This window comes from Phalacrocorax carbo, chromosome 8 (assembly GCF_963921805.1).
Source record: "Phalacrocorax carbo chromosome 8, bPhaCar2.1, whole genome shotgun sequence".
NCBI lineage: Eukaryota > Metazoa > Chordata > Aves > Suliformes > Phalacrocoracidae > Phalacrocorax > Phalacrocorax carbo.
Window position 1 is genome coordinate 16,609,875 of NC_087520.1, and position 15,053 is coordinate 16,624,927.

At 39.0% G+C, this 15,053-nt stretch overlaps 1 protein-coding gene across 1 annotated transcript in view; it reads right to left on the reverse strand.

Moving 5' to 3' along the window:
* The window catches only part of DOCK2 (dedicator of cytokinesis 2), a 210,806-nt gene that overhangs the window by 25,334 nt on the left and 170,419 nt on the right, over window positions 1-15,053 (reverse strand). The window contains exons 34-39 of the mRNA XM_064458922.1: window positions 14,404-14,489; window positions 6,950-7,106; window positions 5,728-5,768; window positions 3,762-3,852; window positions 2,561-2,680; window positions 647-736 (exon numbers count right to left, since the gene is read on the reverse strand). Of these exons, the coding sequence (XP_064314992.1) occupies window positions 647-736; window positions 2,561-2,680; window positions 3,762-3,852; window positions 5,728-5,768; window positions 6,950-7,106; window positions 14,404-14,489 (585 nt within the window). The remainder of the gene's footprint in view (window positions 1-646; window positions 737-2,560; window positions 2,681-3,761; window positions 3,853-5,727; window positions 5,769-6,949; window positions 7,107-14,403; window positions 14,490-15,053) is intronic.

The window sequence follows — 15,053 nt, forward strand, 5'->3', positions numbered from 1 at the left end:
TCGTGGAAGATTCAGGGATATCTACTGAATGAGCCCTACGCTTTCTTAAAGATCATGCAAGTGTGGAATGTTGGGGATGGAAAAAAAGAAGGTATGTGGGGAGGGTATTCTTTTTAGATGAATTCAACTTTAATGAAAACAAATAATTGAATATTTAGTCTTCCTTTAAAATCTTCCTTCTAGCCTTTTGACCTAGTTCTAATTCTTGTGATGTATTACTTCCCCAGTCCCTGATTAGGACAGAATTTTTTAGGCTTGTCAAGATTCAACTTCCTAAATTGTAAAGAAAAATCTCAGAGAAAAAAATGCATCCAGGTGCTTTTTCTAGCCTAAAGCAATACAAAGGCCTCAAAACCCTGTTATATTTCTTTTATACACCTTTAAATTGCACTAAGCAAAAAAATGTTTATTTCACCTATAGAAGTTTCAAAATATCTCAGTAAGCAGATGCCCACGCAACTTTACCAAACAGTTCTTATGAATCTCTGTGTTAGCACTGGATTATTACAATAAAACTGTTACATTTTAACAAATGAATTAAAAATCAATTGTAGACAACAAGCTCATAAGCAGCTCTATCATTTGATAGCTCAAAAGTACTAATTTCTCTGACTGAAATAATTTGAAGACCTGTATATCAACTTACCAGGTTTTGACTTAGGAGTTCATAGTCAAAAACTTCCTTTTCATATTGCTCTGCAAGTTCTTTGCATAAAGATATGGCTTCTTCCCACATCTGCAATGCAACCACATATTGAAAAAGTAAATCCAGTACCAACAAACAAGTTTTTAATGCATCACTGTTCAACTACAGTTTTATTGATTATGCTATCTTTAAATTGCAGTCATTTATGAACTGCACACTTAGAATGGAAGACTCAAGGCAATCAAACTTTAGGAAAGCAGATTAATGGTAAAAATAAAAGTGTTTTATGGTTCATTATAGGAAGGAATAAGTAAACCTACTTTATTCTTACAATAAGATAATAAAACATCACCTAACCTTTCAAATACATTAAAAAAGAAGAGTAAATCACTAAGGCGCACAACATCCAGAACACAGCCCAAGCATAGGAGCAGTGTATGAGGGGCCTGACACCTGCCTCTCCTTAGAACAAACACACTTAATTTTAGAAGAAATTCTGAAGCATATATAATCATAGGTAGCCTTGCACATGACAGCTCTGCTAGTCAGCTTAAAATTTACAAGACTTAAATTGCCACTTGCCCAGAGGAGCAGCTTGATTCTTTCCACACAACTTAATAGCTACCTCTGAAAATTACTGTGAGGAATTACAGAGCTGCATTGGAAAGAGGAGGACAGTTTTTCTCATGTGCTATAGGCACTTAATGTATACAGCACAGAAGTGGTCTTAAAACAGATAGAAACTCCCTCTCTTGAGGGTATTTCTCAAATTCTGTCAGTCTTCCCATCTATTCACGATAAAGGAAACAAAAGAGTTTTTCTGAGCATAGTTCACTACTGATGTAAGGACACTGGTGGTCACACGCATTATGACTGTTTTTACATGGTGCCACGTACTCCTAGGCTAGGTAGTTCTGAAGCTGACAGCTGCATTCAGCTCTCTGCAAACCTCCTGTGATGTATCTGAGGAGAACCTGAATGCTAGGTAGATCAGAAGTCATGAGGATTTGATTATTCTGATAGAGTGGGTGGGGACTGCTACATTGTTGTTATTTCAGATGCCAAAAAGTTAAAAAAAAAAAAGTTTAAAAACCCTAAAAAAAGTAAAAGAAACAGTAAAAGTAAAAAGAAGTTATAAATAGCACTGCATTTTCCTGCACAGTGCTGAAGCACCATAAACTTTCTACCTCCTGAATTATACAAGGGACTTTCATGGGCAGTTATGCCTTTATTTTGCAAGAAGCAGCAATGAATTGCCTTCCCCCTTCATACCTTTGGCTACAGCTGAACAAGACATAATGACTTAAAGGCCCTATTGGGTCACAAGATTCATTATCCAGCACTGCGGAATTTTCCCTTGCTTTCTAGTCCTTTGCTTTACTTCCAAAAATCTCAACTCTACTGTCATTGTATTGACAGACAATTTCGTTAACAGATTTTTTAAAAAAAGCTGAACTAAACCCAGGTGCTGAACATCCAACTGGTATATTTTAAGCCTGGGATGCAAGTTTCAGACATCTCTGAGACAAATATGTTCTTTTTGAACTGTCTGGTTTTGGGGGAGATAATGACCGAATGGTTTAGAAATGCAATCTGTGTAGTCCCCATTCTTTTCCTAGTAAAGGAGACTACATGCATCATTTTTAATTATTTTATTACAGCCTGACAGAAATGCTTGTGACCAGTATAAATATTGGCCCTCTTTCTTTGTGAGTGTGGTTATTGAAAGAGTATATTAATACATAACAGATATACTCTGTGAACAAGCCTTCAGGACACAATTTTTACTTGACCCATATTTCAAAGAGGATTTCCTATACAAACACTTTACAGAGAGCATGTTCATTAAATACTACTATACAAAGTAACACCATAAAAAGTTATTTGGGAGGGGGAAGAACTCTACAGACCTACCTTTCCTTTGTCAAAGTACTCTATGATCTTCTCATACAGATTCTCTTTCAAGTGTCGATAGGTCTGTGAACACTGGAACTCTGTTGACATGACTTGGGGTGCACACTGTTCGTCTGACCACTGAGAATAAAACCACATTAAAAAAACATATGATTTTGGACTTCAGCATTTCACACACACATCTCCCCTCCCCCATGGTCTGGTCCCAGTGATTTTTTCCCTGGTCTTTTTTACCCTTCCACAAAGAAACTGGGAAAGGCACTGGGAATGTTTTCATTACCTCTTCAAACAAGTGCTGTATTTCATGTGATAATCAGGACTAGACACAGCATTTTAAAAACCTGTGTTCCCTTCCTGCCCCTCACCCAAAAAAGTTTGGATAAAAGTCTAAATGAGAAAATAAGTTCATTTTATTTCAGTGGTGTCATCTTGACTGATTTGGTTTTGATTTTTTTTTTTGTATTAAAATATTTGTAGATAATATTATCCTTATCTATACCAATACATACAATATATCTCATTTTTTCACAATCAGAAATGTTTAATTAAGTTTGAACGATACAGCACTGTGAAAAGCCAAATTTATATAGTTCTGCACTAAAAGAAATTCTATAAGAAATATCTAATTTTTGCTGAAGAACATTTAAAGTTTGAATTTTCCTTTGAAATGGAAATGCATCTTACTGACCATTTCAATTCATAAATTCAGGTACAATGAGAATAAACATTAGTTATAGCGAAAAATCATTGCTACAAAAGAAAGCACACATAATTTGGCAGAGTGATCCATATTATGTAAAATGAAAAGTCAGATGTCCCCCCATGATAGGTACAAAAAATGCATTTAATTTTCATCATTATTATGTCTGGGATAAGTAAGAAATTACCAAAATGAAAACCACATGGAAGTTAAATGGCTTCAGAATTTGCACACAATGTTCCCACTATAAAGTAAAACTATTTTTGCTACAATATTTATTTGTACAAATATATGGCTTTTAATCACCTTTTGAAAATACAATTTCAACAATTTAACATTCATTTTGTATGACCTACCACAGTATTTTTAACTAGAAACTTGAGTACACCTATGGAAAAATAACTAATATGCAGTAAATCAGAGATTAAGACAATCATTTTTTAATTTTTAAATCTGAAAATTGCAAAAGCTTATATATGTATTGAGTTTAGAAAATCTGACCTTCAAAAGCCACGTATGGAGTAGAAGGGTATATGCTGCTTCTGTGTAATTCTCACAATCTAAATGAAGATCTCTTAATTTATATAAATATCTGTTAGAGGAGAGAACAAGAATTAGACTAGATATTGACATGACTGGAATACTAAGTGTCAAAAAATTTCTAGATAAACTTTGTAATGGAAACTTCATAGATGTCATGCGGTCACTACACAAAGAGTCTTTAAGGACACTCTGAGAAGGGTTAAAGCTCTGTGCATTTGTTCAGACTTTTCTGTGTTCTCTTTCTATGCTGAAATATTTTGCAGAAAAGGAGGAGAAAGAACTAACCTCCTTTTGTGAACTGCTGTCGGCTCCACCTCTAAGAGGAAGAACTACTAGGCTCAAGGTCTAAGTCAGACCTCTGTGTCCATTATTTCCTGACTGTTACTAAAGACAGCTGCCTTTCTCTGTAGCACTTTTTGATTGCATGTAAACATTTTCCATTTAAATAGATGAGAGCACAACAGACAACACAAGGTAACGGAGAAAAACAGAAAATACCAGTGCAGACAAAGCAAGTCCTGTACAACTTGGAAGGTGGTAGGGGCAGAACTGCTCTAAGTCATATTTTGCCAGTGTTCTGCTTGATCCCTAGGGCAGCATTGCTGCTACCAGCACAACCACTGCCCACCATGTAACTTAATCCACATCTTTTCCAGCAGCCAGAGGAAAATGTGCATGCCATCCTCTAAACACAACAGGAGTTTTGACACAGGGTCTCTGATGCCTTGCTGTAGCAGTTCAAGGAACTACCATTCCCAGTTGTCAACCCAACTGAAAACGTGTCCCCCTCAGCAATGCCTGCAGAGGGAGCCTTGTTGCTCCCTGGCCACTCCAGCTCATGGCTCCAGGTTTAGCTCTGGATCACCTTCAGTGCCCATTTCAGCTGAGATTCTGGACATTGTACTGCCGTGGCTGAAGTGCAGATCATTCTGCAGATTTTGCAGGAGTGAGAGGAGAGGCAGGAAACAGTAAGCTTTTGAAAAGCAAGATTTGCTGCAGCTCATATGCAAAACTGTTGGAGACAGTAAGAGGCCATGTCACATCTGAAAGGATTTGCCAGTATAGCTATAGCTCATATAGAAAAACGCTTTACTTGTAATACTCCATTGCACGTAGTGTTGCATATTTAAAGAGACTTGGCAGACTGCGCAATTCTACAAAACTTGAATGTTTTTTCTACCATTCTAAATATATGATACTCCCTCCATAAAACCTCAAATCTAGCTATATTTTCTTTATTGAAAACAACAGACAACGAATGTTGAGTGATTTGATCAACTAAAAGTTGATTCTTGGGGAAAAAAAATGCTGCTGATGAATACATGACAAAATCACAGAATCACAGAATCTCAGGTTGGAAGGGACCTCAGGGATCATCTAGTCCAACCTTTCTAGGAAGAGCAGAGTCTAAACAAGATGGCCCAGCACCCTGTCCAGATGACTCTTGAAGGTGCCCAACATGGCCGAGTCAACCACTTCCCTGGGGAGATTATTCCAATGGTGACTGTCCTCACTGTGAAAAACTTCCCTCTGGTGTCCAATCGGAAACTCCCCAAGAGCAACTTGTGTCCATTCCCCCTTGTCCTCTCCGTGTGACTCCGTGTAGCTGCCCCTTAAGTACTGGCACATGGGGATGAGATCCCCTCTAAGCCTCCTTTTCTCAAGGCTGAACAAACCCAGCTCTCCCAGCCTATCCTCATATGGCAGCTTCCCAGTCCTCTGATCATCATGATAGATTCCAAATCACCGAAAGCTAAGCAAACAACGGAGTAAGAATATAAATGAGGCCAGGGCTACAACAGGGTCGTTGTCAATGGTAAACTAACATTAAGTAACAGAAATCCAAGTACAATGATAAAAACAGAATTCATAAGAGAACATTATTGCTCTCTCCAAAACAACTCCAACAGAACAACTGCCATACCTGATATACATCTCTTCACGGTTAATGTCCTTGTAGAAATTCTAGGGACACAAACATTTAGAAGTTATCTCCTGATGTCTTTTATTAAATCACAAGACAAATATATATATATATATATATATGCTGAGGTTTTGCTTTCCTCACTTGTTGGACAGCACAAGAAAAACTATATTTACAGACTATCTTAAGTTTAAAGCTGGCCCTACTGCTTCAGTTAATACTTTCATTAGTTCTTAGGATGTGTTATTATTACACATACATGTGTATACTTCTCCTAGTTCACTAATGAAATCACTAGTGAAAGTTTTTCTGTTGGAGAAGAAGAAAATATGGTTATCCAAATACATTAATGTAATAAACTACATGCTCTGGCTTCATTTGATGGCCAGAAAAAAAGCTGTTATTTATTGAAGCTGATATGACACACTGTTGATATGTCGCACTGCTGTGCAATACCTCTGAAGGGGCTAATTCCAGGACTAAAGCCCATTTTAGCCACCACAACACTTCTGCAGGTATATAAGTTGCTAAGGCTGTGCAAAATGTATGACAAGAATTGCCTCCTGAGGAGCTGCAGAAATTTATACCACATGGCACAGCAATTACTGAGGAACAGAGAGTATGCGAGTGCAATATATTATTAACCATGTTCTCTTTCCAATCTTCAATGATGATGAAGGTTCCTCTGCAGCCTAGAGGACTTTCCTGGTGCAGAGCCTCTATATGCAATATCCTCAGGACAAAATAGGAATAGAAAAAAAGATGGGGTGGCCTAGAACCAGATCAGAGACTCAAATCTTCTTGGCACCTTCCTGCATGTGTATCTTGCAGGTTTCTTCCCCAGATTTAAAACCCATAATTGTTGAGTTGCTAAAGCAGCAAGCAGGTTAGTTCCTCATGCAAAACTTGACTCTGCCAAAAGCCCCCTGTTACATTAAGCCTATCAAAAAGCAAAGGTACATGAACAGTAGCCTTCCTTATTTATCCACAGAATCGAAGTGGATAAAACACCCAACCAAAACCAAATAATTGAGTGGACATTGCTTTCAGATTTGTGCATATATCCATGCAAAGACATATAGAAGCCTCTTGCCTCAGAGTTTAGATCACTACTGAGCATTGTCAACCACCCCTATCCCCAGGAAGATTTACCTTCGTCTTCAGTAAATGGATTCTAAAGCTCTTCCCCATTCTCACACAAGAATTACAAGAGAGAACATACCAGTAAATTCACAGTGCAGCTCATGCGATTGTCCTTGCTTTCATCATTCATCACAGTTCGGTAATCCAGCAGCTTCTCCAGGAGGCCTTTAACTAGGCTGACAAAACTTTCAACCAAGTTAAAAATGCCAGGGTACTGACACGCACACTCTGTAAGACTGCAAACACACAAAAAGATATCTTTACAGTACTGTGAAAATTAGCAGCCCATCAGCTGAAACACTGTTGGGACCTGAAGGCAAATAGTGACCTGGGGCTCATGCAACTGCAGAATGCACTGGAAGTTCCCTTCGTGGGTTGGTAATTCAGATATGCAGAAGACAGATGGGATATAAATGAAAAGGGAAAAAAAAAATTTACTTTCCCTGTCTGAAAATGACTTCAGATTCAAGGGTATACCCACTATTTCAGAACACAGCAACCTGCATCCCTGGTATAACACACTCAAGTCCTCAAATTCCACAGTATCACAATAAACATTAGACCTTCCTTTTTTCCATTATTGCACAACATTAAATGCAACAATTATTTCTTTCTCTTTGTACAGTTATGTTTGAGTAGAAAGTTCAAACTAACTTAAATTACAATTTTAAGCCAAAAAAAGACATTCACGCAAGACCTCACCACAGCAATTTGCCCTTAAGAAATAAGCAAACACAAACAATAAACTTTCTCCAAATTAAAACAAGCAGTTAGTTCTCTTTTGATAAAAATATAGGAAAGTGAGTTTTACACGTCATTAGCAGATTCCAATTACATTAACAAAACATTATCATATGCTGTTTCTAAAAAGTGCTTTAGGAGTAGATATTTCACTTTATTACCATACATTTGTTTTCAAAGCTTAACTGTTGAAAGATTATTAAATGATTACCAGCATCTCGTTAAGGATTATTTTCTTTCTTTGCTTAAAAGCTTGTTTCATCTCCTGAGCATTCTAGTGTTCCATTGGGATTCTCTCTGAGAAACTCCATTTTATTTATAAAGATATACACACACACATATATAGATTCACATATATATTTATATATTCCTGTACTGGGTGTGGCTGAGATGGAGTTAATTTTCCCCATAGCAGCCCTCATAGTGCTGTGCTTTACGTGGGTAGCTAGCAAGGTGTGACAGCACACCCATGTTTTGGCTCCTGCCGAGCAGTGCTGGCACAGCACCAAGGTGTACTCTCGCCCCCAAAGCCAGCAGACCAGAGGTTCACAAGATCTTGGGGGGGAGCACAGCCAGGACAGCTGACCCCAGCTGACCCAAGGGATGTCCCACACCATATAACGTCTGCTCAGAAGTTAAAGCTAAGAGAAAGGAGGAGGGGGTGGGGTGCATTCATTACTACGACATTTGCCTTTTGGAGCAACTGCTATGCGTACTGAAGCCTTACTTCCTGGGAAGTAGCTGGACATCACCTGCTGAGGGGAAGCAGAGAATAAATCTTTTGTTTTCTTTTGCTTCTGCACGCAGCTTTTGCTTTATTAAACTGCCTTTATCATGACCCACGAGTTCTTTTCCATCTTATTTTCTTCTCCCACATCCTACCCAGGAGGGGAGCGACTGAGTGGCTTCGTGGGCACCTGGCACCCAGCCAGGATCAACCAACCACAAAGCACAAAGTAATTACATGTATATTGGTCATATTCTATTAATAACACATAAAAATCACCATGTTTTCTCACAGGAAAATAGTAAAAGCAAACTAGCAATTGCAAAATTATCCCCGAAAATATGCTGTGTGCTTAAGCTGAGTAGATTCAGTGACAGATTATTAAGAATTTCTGACCATAATTCACTATTATGAATTTTGGGTTGCATTAACAGCACTCAGTTTATAGAAAAATACATTTAAAAATTTATTTTTAATCTTTAAGTACACTATTATTTTTAAAACTTTCATTATAAACAATTAAGATTTAATTCATTGCAAAAATAATTTTTTACTCCACAGATTATTTAAACTTTCATCAGAAAATACATATTAATATTACAGAATCACAGCATGGTAGGGGTTGGAAGGGACCTCTGGAGATCATCTTGTCCAACCCCCCTGCTTGAGCAGGGACACCCAGAGCAGGGGGCACAGGAACGCATCCAGGCGTGTTTTGAGTGTCTCCAGGGAAGGAAGCTCCACAGTCTCCCTGGGCAGCCTCTTCCAATGCTCTGTCACCCTCACAGGAAAGAAGTTTTTCCTCATATTGAGGTGGAACTTCCTGTGTCCCAACTTGTGCCCATTGCCCCTTCTCCTGTCATTGGGCACCACTGAAAAGAGTCTGGCCCCATCATCCTGACACCCACCCTTCAGATATTTATAGGTATTGATGAAATCCCCCCTCAGTCTTCTCTTTGCCAGGCTGAACAAACCCAGGTCTCTCAGCCTTTCCTCATATGGGAGATGCCCCAGTCCCCTGATCATCTTGGTAGCTCTCCGCTGGACTTGCTCAAGCAGTTCCACATCCCTCTTAAACTGGGGGGCACAAAACTGGACACAGCACTCCAAATGAGGTCTCACCACGGCAGAGTAGAGGGGGAGGATAACCTCTCCCGACCTGCTGGCCACAATCCTTTCTATGCACCCCAGGACACCGTTGGCCTTCTTGGCCACAAGGGCACATTGCTGGCTCATGGTCAGCTTGCTGCCCACCAGCACTCCAAGGTCCTTCTCAACAGAGCTGCTTTCCAGTAGTTCAGCCCCCAACCTGCACTGGTGCGTGGGGTTGTTCCTCCCCAGGTGCAGGACCTTGCACTTGCTCTTGTTGAATGTCATCAGGTTCCCCTCGGCCCAGCTCTCCAGCCTGTTCAGGTCTCGCTGAATGGCAGCACAGCCTTCTGGTGTATCAGCCACTCCTCCCAGCTTCGTATCATCAACAAACTTGCTGAGGTTACACTCTGTCCCATCATCCAGGTCACTGATGAATATATTGAACAGGACTGGACCCAGCACAGACCCCTGGGGAACACCACTAGTGACAGGCCTCCCTCCAGACTCTGCTCCATTGATCACAGTCCTCTGAGTTCTGTTGTTCAGCCAGTTCTCTGTCCACCTCACTGTCCACTTATCCAACCCACACTTCCTTAGCTTGCCTGTGAGGATGCTGTGGAGACAGTGTCGAATGCCTTACTGTAGTCAAGATAGACAACATCCACTGCCCTCCCTTCGTCGACCCAGCCAGTCACGCCATCATAGAAGGCTATTAGGTTGGTGAAGCATGATCTTCCCTTTGTGAATCCATGTTGACTGTTTCTGATAACTTGTACTTCAACTGTTGACTGTTTTGGATAACTTTAACTGCAAGGAAATACTTGAAGCTTTGGGCTGGAATAGGATCTCAGCAAAGTACCCAGTCTCAGAGGTCTAACTCATGAAAAGTAAAACCAGTGCCTGATGTTTATCGCTTTGATTGTACAGCCAAAACCAGCACAACAGATCCACAACAGAGTTATTTGGCCAAGACAGAGGGAGTGTGTATGTGCACATCTGAAAGAACATTGATACTGTATAAGATGTGACAGACAGAGGCTAACAGATAAAACCAGAATATTTTAATTGCTGCTGTCTGACTAGTCTGAAACAATAACTGAAATATTTAAATAAATTATTGGAACATAGCTTATGACATTAAACATATTGCTAGTGGAATATTAAACACTAAAGGGTCTGAAGAGTGGACAACTGACAGAATAGCCCAGAGCACGTGAAATGATGTTTGTGGAAAAGACTGTAAGAAAGCCTCAGAATCATATAGGAGACTGGAATACTGTACAAGAAAAATGGGGTTATTTTACGTCAGTAAGTATCAGAAACAGGATAAGACACTAACAAAGGAAAGTACAGTCACCATTTAAGTGACTACTATGATTTTTTGCCATAAGCTCACTTGGAGTGACAGCAAAAAAGGCAGACCTCTGAACATTACTTGACTGTGAAATGAACATGAGTCACCAAGGCATCACATTTCTTTCCAATACAAGTAGAAAAACACTGACATAAAACACAAGCTATTGCCAGATCTCACCCAGGATATAGTACCTAATTCCAGTCACTAAAGATGAACTGGAGTACACATAGAGAACTACAAAATGAACAGGAGAAAGGAGATGAACAAAATGAACAGTAGAGGAATACCCATTTCATGAGGGAAGATTTTAAAAGTTGTCTTTCTCAGATTCATACAATAATCCCAATTAAAAGGACCCATAAATCTTTAGAAGATTCCCCCCCCCAGGAGGAAGCAATAAACCTTTTAATTTTTAAGGAGAGCTTGAAAAAAAAATAGAAGTTTTGAAATAAAAAGTATTTTCAGTAAAGCTTGAGAAACTAACTGCATAACATGGGCCACTGCAATGACGGGGAACTGGAAAGCTTCCAAATGCTCTTTTCTATTGTGCCTATATCAGTAACATAAACATGCCAGAATACATTTTCTGAGCCTGAGCAAAAGCGGCGTAGGACAACGTGTATTCATACAGCTAGGCTCTTTTTCCCTAGGCTCTATTTCCCAGAACAGGGTAGCCATGTCTAACCTGTCTACTGAGAACAGCCTCCCATCTGTTCCACATTACCCCAACTCTTCCTTGGTGTCTGGGACAGCACTCATTAGCGCAGGTCAGAACCTGCCAGGGAGCATACTAACATTTAGGACTACGGGCAACTGCAAGGCAGTGATTAAACTTCTGCTGATCCTATTTAGTTTATTGGGCATGGGGATGTTCCCAGCAACCAGCTAGCGTGGGTAAGTGTTGGTTACAGAGGTGACCACCAACACCCGAGACAGCCATTGACTACTGCTAAATATCTGTATTCAATGTGGCAACTGGAACTGTGCAGGAATGCAGATAGTTACAGGAAATTATGTGATGAAAATATGGCCAAAAGAATAAATCTGGAGTCCACTTTAGTTGGGCAGGGAGTTAGGGACAGAGGATGGAAATCCCTGCTTTGAAAGGTGTGAAGGTAAGAAGATTTAAAACAAAACACACACACACACACAACACAGAGACAAGAACAGGGTCCTACCACAGCCAAGTCACCAGCCTCTGCTTCAGCTGTCCCTCTACAGGCACTGTTAAACAACCTCAAAGATGGAACAAAAAATATTATCTGGAGATAATATGAAGTGACATCTTTAGAAATGTGGAAACCTTGAACCTGAAGTTTTGTAGAACACGGGAGAGTAACAAGGGGAAAAATCCCAGATAAGTCAAAGAAAGAAGGGCACCTTGGAAGTGCACCTTGGAAAGGCAGGAAGATCAAATGCTATGTAGTATGTTTGATGAGACTAACTGCACTACTGAAAGATGTGGTTTAACTGGATAGATACCAGCTCTCTAGAAAAATATTTGAATGTAAGAGAAAACTGCAAACAAGACAAGCAAATAATGTTACACAGCCCAGAAAAAGTAAACTTCAAAGAGTCTCATACACGAGATCTGAAGGAAACTTTTCTCTTTGCATTGATAAAGTCTCAGTTTGAATACTCTCTCCCGCTTTAGGGCAATGTAGTATTTCAAAATAGATGTAGACATTGTAGGAATGTCCAGAAAACGTTGCATGTGATAAACTGTAACATTGGGGTTGTTTCCCCTAACAAGACCACCAAAGGAAACTTGACAGCAACTTTCAAATTTGTTAAAAGCTGCTGCAAAGAGAAACAGAATGAACAATTCTTTGCCCCCTGTGGGTAAAGCAAGAAATAATTGGCTTAAACTGAGGCAAGCAAGATTTAGTATGGATATTTGGAAAAAAACTTACAAGCAGCAAGGAAAGTTTAGCATTGCAATAAATGTCCACTGTGTCAGCTGAATCCCCAGTATTGGAGATGACGAACTGTAGTGACAGTTCAGGCAGGCATAATGGTTGAAGCGTTGCAGCGGTGTGGTTAAGAAAACTACGTACTAGCAAGCCTGTTTTCAGTCCTACCGAGAGCTAGTCTGAACATCCCTGCATCACCGCTTAAACATTCAAAATTGAAAATATACTTTATTCCTCTCAGTCTACATAGTCATTGCATGTTAGGAAGTGAAAAAGACATTTTTAAAAGTTCATCTGTCCTTGCCAGTGTATCAGTTTCAAAGAAGAGTTTTATATTGCCTAAAACGTGTCAGTAGTTTTACTTTTTTTCAAGTCTACCTCTCTATATTTTGTCTGCCTCCTCATAGTACAGAAATTAAACTAACATAGCAAACATTTAAAATGTTTGATTTAAATTATGTTTCTTTTAAATTATACTATTTAATCAGATTATAATTACATATTTTACATAAGATTACATTTACATATCATTTAATTATACAATTCAGTATTTTTTACAAAATTATATTTTCATTGAAAAAATACTTTTTTTGTTGTGGCGTACACAAAGATGTTGTGCTTCATCTGGTGAGGAATGTGACTTCACAAAGATCAGATTGCCTAGAGAGGTGGTAGATGCCCCATCCCTGGAAACATTCCAGGTCAGGTTGGACGGGGCTCTGAGCAACCTGATCTAGCTGAAGATGTCCCTGCTCACTGCAGGGGGGTTGGACTAGTTGACCTCTAAAGGTCCCTTCCAACCCAAACCATTCTATGATCCTATGATTGCTACCTCCTCCACAAAAATACACTTGCACAAGGTAGCAGGCTTTGACAAAGTAAAAACGTACACACTCAATGTCACAAAGCGTATATCAATTTCATCATGTAGCCAAAAATGCTACAGCATTTTTATGATTAATGACTACTAGGTTATCAATGCTTGAGAAAGTGTGTGATGAGCGATGTACTTTCTAACTGTTACAGTCTGATGCACAAAGCTAGGAACAAATTCTCAGAGGCAGGTGCAAGGATTCCACCGCTGCCCAATACATCACACAGGCAACCTGCCACAGGTGAAGACACAGCTATTAAGTCTGAGAATAAAACTGAATTTGGGTCGCCAAGGAGAGAAGGAGATGCTATATCAGGCTTTGGGATTGTTAGAAATACAGAAATAGAAATATTTTTATTAAACTGTAGTACTTTGCATTATTTCACTCCAGCATAGTCACTTTATATAAATTCAGAGAATAATCTCTTGGTGTCCAATCTACACATTAAGAAAACCAAGTAAGACGTTTTAAAATACTACTTTCTTAGTAGTGTGAAATAAAACCAAGAAAGGTTATAAGGAAAAATGGAGAAACACTAAAAACTGGGGTAAATGTTTTATTATCCTGGATAGAGAAATGCAGGTTAGGTATTATTTCTTCTTAATTTAGCTGGAGAATAAAATACTGAAAAGCCACCAGGAAAATAGTTTCAATGAGCAAAACTACAATTCAAACCAGGTTTACTGAAACAGTGTGCTATTTCCAGTCCCTTCATAAGAAAATCTGCTAAGATTCCATTTTACTTTTAAGTGAGGGTACCAACTTGAGAAGTAGGAACAATAAGATCAAAACACATCCTGAAGGCATTTATTCTCATGCGGTACTTACATGGACTCAAACAACTGCATGTAGTGTTCATCCCCACGTCCTCCTTCTACTTCATGGTCCAACTTCAAAATTATTTCATTTTCAAACTAATAAAGAAAGAAAAAATCAAAACACTAAGCAGATATCCAGAGCTCAAACACGTTTCAATAAGGCATCAAAAGAAAATTTTTGTATAGTTATATCACGCATTCCCTCAGGTTAAATGCTTGAATACATTCCAGCTGAATAATGCACATCTGACTGTCTCCAGATACCTGTTTCTTAGTACAAAGTCATAAAATAACCTGAAGAAACAGGCTTACAGTATCTGTATTATGGGTTTTCATAGAACATCCTTGATTTGAAACGCAGGATTTCAGAGTCAGTAGAATCACTCTTACCCAGATAAAATATGAACAATCCTACAGTATGCTATACCATATTTAAATGCTATTTGTTAGGTCTATCTAGAGCCTAATTAGGAAACAGTGACATATCAAAAAAGATAGCAAACAAGCTATTTTTGTAGTTTGTATTTTTGTAGGGGGGTTGGACTAGTTGGACTAGTTGACCTCTAAAGGTCCCTTCCAACCCAAACCATTCTATGATCCTATGATAGCCTGGGCTTTTAGCGCTGCTGAAAGCCTGGACATACACTTTCACTAAGGTTC